General features: G+C 35.7%; 1 protein-coding gene across 1 annotated transcript; it reads left to right on the top strand.

The window, feature by feature from the left end:
* Nucleotides 1-1,788: 1,788 nt before the first annotated feature.
* Nucleotides 1,789-2,343, top strand: LOC149161614 (RING-H2 finger protein ATL40-like). The gene has a single exon (XM_089434936.1). It carries the CDS (start codon nt 1,789-1,791, stop codon nt 2,341-2,343), a length of 555 nt encoding a protein of 184 aa, XP_089291062.1.
* Nucleotides 2,344-4,591: the final 2,248 nt, after the last annotated feature.

Consider the following 4,591-nt stretch of genomic DNA (forward strand, 5'->3'; position numbering starts at 1 on the left):
GTTAGGAGAGGTGGTTATTTTCAGTTTAATTAACTACTTTCCTTTTCTTTTTCCAGTTCCCTTTTTGGGAGCTCCAATACTTTCTGAGTAATTCTTTAAAACATTATTTTAATGCATAATTAAAATTAACAGATTACTCTTAAAAGAAAATAAGTCTCTTAATATCATTCAGTTTTTATCACAGTAAACTTTAAATAATTACAATTTACGGGGTCATCACAAATAGCCTACGAGACAGGTCGCTTCTTCCTCCCATTGAACCCCTTGCTAAATAGATTATCCCAAGAACTAGCTGCCAAAATATCTGCATAATACATGAAAAATTATCCCAAAATTTAATCATCTCTTCATATTCATTTTTTTATTATTATAATTTTTTTAATAATAAAATTTAATTTAATCAAAACTTTAAATTTTAATCAAAATATTTAAAAAATTTGTATGGAAAATTATCCTAAAAATTATTCATTTCATTAGATTCTTTTTCTTTGAAGCCCACTTAAAACTAGTTGTCCCTCTTGGTCAAAAGTAGCCATTTTTCTAGCCGTTTGAATGGATTGGTTTATCTATTTAACTTGCTATCTTGACCTGATTCTTCATCTTGTCGTGACGATCAACCACACTTGATGGTACGAAACACGTGACAAATGAATTTTAATGTGAATATGACAAGAGCCTTAATTCAATCAAATAAAATTATGTGAAATATATTTATTTAATTTTTTCTTAAGATAATCTTTAAATTAATTGTTCTAATATAACTCAATCAATATTCAAAGTGAAGTGAAATGATGTGAATATTGTGTAAACTAAAATAAATTAAAAAAATCTAAGATTCATGGTTCTCCAAGTATCTGTAGAAAGAAAAACAAGTCGTAAGCCCCCCAAAAAATAATGAAACATAAAAATCTAAAACTAATCCAATAGCTAATTCCTCTCATTATGAAAAAAAAAAAAAAACAAAACTTTAAAAATAAAATTCATTATCAAAATTTATATTAATGAAATAAAACAAAAATAAAACTTAAAAAATAAGATTCATTACCAAAATTTATGTTAATAGAAAATTGCGAAAAGACAAAAATTTAAAAATAAAATTCGTTATCAAAATTTATATTAAAAAAATACAATAAGTTTACATAATTTTAATAATATCATTTTAAAAATGGAGTTGTCTATAATGCGACTTTTTGAGATTCCGGTGACGGAATCCGGCGGAAGAAATTGAGATGAAATCATGATTTGTTGCAGTTAAAATGGTTTTTTAACTGCATATTCGGATTCAGCACCCTTAAAAACCCCTGGGACGCTTTCATTGTGCAGAAACTAGTTATCAAACTTGGATTTCAATAAATTACTGCCGGATTTTCACCGGAAAAAATCGCCGGAAGAGCTTTCAAAAAATCGCGTTAAAGACTACGGCTTTAAAAATGACGTTTCAATTTACAGAAATTTAATAATTATTATTTAAAAAAAATCTATGTATCGATTTACAATTTTTTTAAACGATTAGCTCTTACATCTTTTATTTAAAATGAAATATGTAAAAAATAACGCCGTAGATGCGGCTATTCATCGAAACCATTAAACCCTACCTTATTTTCGGGTAAATTTTCGGAGACGCTGGTTACTTAAATTGAGAGGCAGTGTGTCTTCTTGGCAGCGCAGGCAATCCAAGGGATTTGAGAGGCAGTGTGTCTTCTTGGCAGCGCAGGCAATCCAAGCGATTTGAGGGCAGAGAGGATCTCGATTCGGAAAACACTTTCCTGGTTCAATTTCATATATAAAATGACCCAGGGCAGTGATTTCAATCAGCGGCCTGGCAATGATGGCATGAACAAATATGATGATATGATGCTGTTTGCCAGTATCTGTATTATTGTGATTTTAATCGCCATTTTGCTGCGCGTTTATGGCAAAATTATTTTAGAGTGTGTTAGATTTATCAGACGGAGTTGGCAGAGATCAGGTTTTATGCAGCATCAGTTTTATTTTACAGGAGAAGAACCGACGACGCTGCGGAACATGGGGCTGGATTCTGCGATATTAGAGACGCTGCCCAAGTTTGTGTATAGATCGCAGATTGGCACGGATGGGTTAGAGTGCGCAGTCTGCCTGTGCGAGTGGGAGGAGAATGAGAAAGGCAGGCTTTTGCCCAATTGCGGCCATAGTTTTCATGTTGAGTGTATCGATATGTGGTTTCTTTGGCATTCCACTTGTCCCCTTTGCAGAACCGCCGCCCAGCCTGAACATCCAGTTTTGGAATCCGCTAGAATAGGGCAGGTTTCGGCTACAATTCCGACGCCAATTGCTTCAGGGTTTGATCATAATCTGAATTCGTAGCAAGGGCAAACTGCAAGCTCTGAAGAAGAATATGATCCGCAATATAGCCCACCGAATACATTATCTTCCTGTGGGCAGGACCAGATGAATGTAGATATGGATGAGGGAACCTCCGGTGGAAGAGCATTAATGCCTCATATTGCCATTGATATACCCAAGAGGCCCCATGTCTTCTGGTCACCTGGCGAAGGCCATATGCCAAATGATTCGCAGTCATCTTCGAAAGCTCCGGTGTCTGACCTGCGTTCGCTTACCAACCAGTTTACGAGAGACAGCGACAAGAAGATATCCCCATCGGATCGTCCTGGTGAACGCGATCTTGAACACGACGGCGCAGCGCAGAGCCAGTAGAGTGGGGAAACCCTAATTTGTAGAGATCATACACATATGTTATCGATGGTAGATGGTGATGTGCCGTTCTGTCGTTCTTTTTTATGGTATGCCTAAGTAAAATGTTTCACAAAAGTAATAAAAATCGGTTCTCGTTGAATTTTGCATAACGTCAATCCGTTGATTTCAGTTCGAATCTTGACTCTTTTTGTTCGATTCAAATCAAATTCGTTTCGTTTAATTAAATTGCATTGCAGATAGATTTTTGTCACATTTAATTTAGATTATAGGTTAAAATTTCAAGTAATGATGTGTTGGATTAAGGATGGGAGTATCCATTGCAGTGAATGAATTAATGAAATATAGATTAAATGATTTTTAGAGGTTACTTTTCATTAGTTATAGGTTTAATTCTCAGAGAATAGGTTGAAGAAGGGAAAATACAAACTATTTCTCCAAGTATTTAGATTTTACCTTTTAAACTCAACTTAATTTGGGGAAAAATTTACAATAATGCTTTCTCAGTGGTCTTGAAGATTTGCAACGCTTTGAAAATTTGTAATGCTTGATTTAGTGAGTTTTCGGACATGCAGAAAGCCAAAGGGACTTGGTTAATCGCACTAGCTCCTATGGTCCTTTGATATTATTGTTTGGGACAGAAGATGGCACAAAACGCGTCCGCTAACACAATTGTTTGTAAAAAGTATGGTGGAACCGTGATGGTTAAAAGGGAAATGATTTTTCTTTTGGTGATTGTTAAATTATTATTAACTAACAAGTTTGGGAATCCTTGGGAGAGAACCCAAGAATGAGATTTGTCAAGCATGAGACAGTTAGAGATATTTAGTTACATTCTCTCTTTCCTCATAGAAAAGGCATCTCACTGGGAAAAGGGGTTGAAGAAAGGCTAAAAAAAAAAAAAAAAAAGCTGAGCCACCTCAAGATAGAGAGGAGATGACAAAACTGCAGGCATGACCCTGCCATTAAGGGGCTCTTAAGATGAGCTGTGAACCAGAGGAGACTTTGAATTCCTGGCTAGGTTGGCAACTTGATGCCATTGAATTAAACCCTAGAGGTCACTCTTCTCTACTCTTCTCAAGCTTAGTGCTCTGGGGAGAGAAACAACCGTAATTTTAGTTCTCGTGCTTGGGAGGAGAGTTGTACTCTCAATTGGATTGCTTGGCTCTAATGTTGAAATGTAATTTCAACTGCGGCATTTATTGTAGAAAACCGCCAGTTTATTTCCGACACCGCTTTGGGTAGGCAGCTGTTGAAATAATAATTTCAACTGTAGAATTTTCCTTCTTTTGCGATGCGATCTTATCGCATATCGCAAATCGCATCCTCACCGTGATTGCTTATATCGCAAATCGCATCCTCAGCGTGATTGCCTTTTGTTACAACCTGTGTTTTCTGCGATTGCGATGGTGCGATGCGATTTGATCGCATATCACAGATCGCACCCATATATGTCATGCCTCACCTTGTTTTGCACCTAATGCGATTTCGCGATGCGAACAAATCGCAAATCGCAAATCGCATAATTTCAATGGTTGAAGTACAGGCCTTCAGCATGAATCTTACGTGAAGTGAAAGGTACATTTTTGACCGCCAGTAAATGTCAGTAAAACAGTAAATGCAATTGACTGTGGGTTGGTAAGTTTTGGTAAAGATTTTAATTTTATTTTCAGCGGGAGTATGGGCACAAGTAAAGGTTGGTAAAACCATTTAATTTTATTGTTTTTTATTTTACAGCAACATGGCAAGTGAAAACTGTTGTAAGTTTTTGTTGTCATATATATGTAATGTTTTTCTTGTGTTGACCATAAGAGAATTGTAATGCACAGCAGTGCGAAGTAAAAATAGAACGCAACAACGTGAGAATAAAATCAAAGTGTAATTTCCACATAGCACTGTG

The sequence above is a fragment of the Pinus tabuliformis genome, chromosome 5_2 (assembly GCF_031772625.1).
Source record: "Pinus tabuliformis cultivar Carrire ecotype Pingquan chromosome 5_2, CPIR1, whole genome shotgun sequence".
NCBI lineage: Eukaryota > Viridiplantae > Streptophyta > Pinopsida > Pinales > Pinaceae > Pinus > Pinus tabuliformis.

Coding starts and splice junctions, on each gene's coding strand:
- LOC149161614 (XM_089434936.1), top strand. CDS start 1,789: ATGACCCAGGGCAGTGATTTCAATCAGCGGCCTGGCAATGATGGCATG.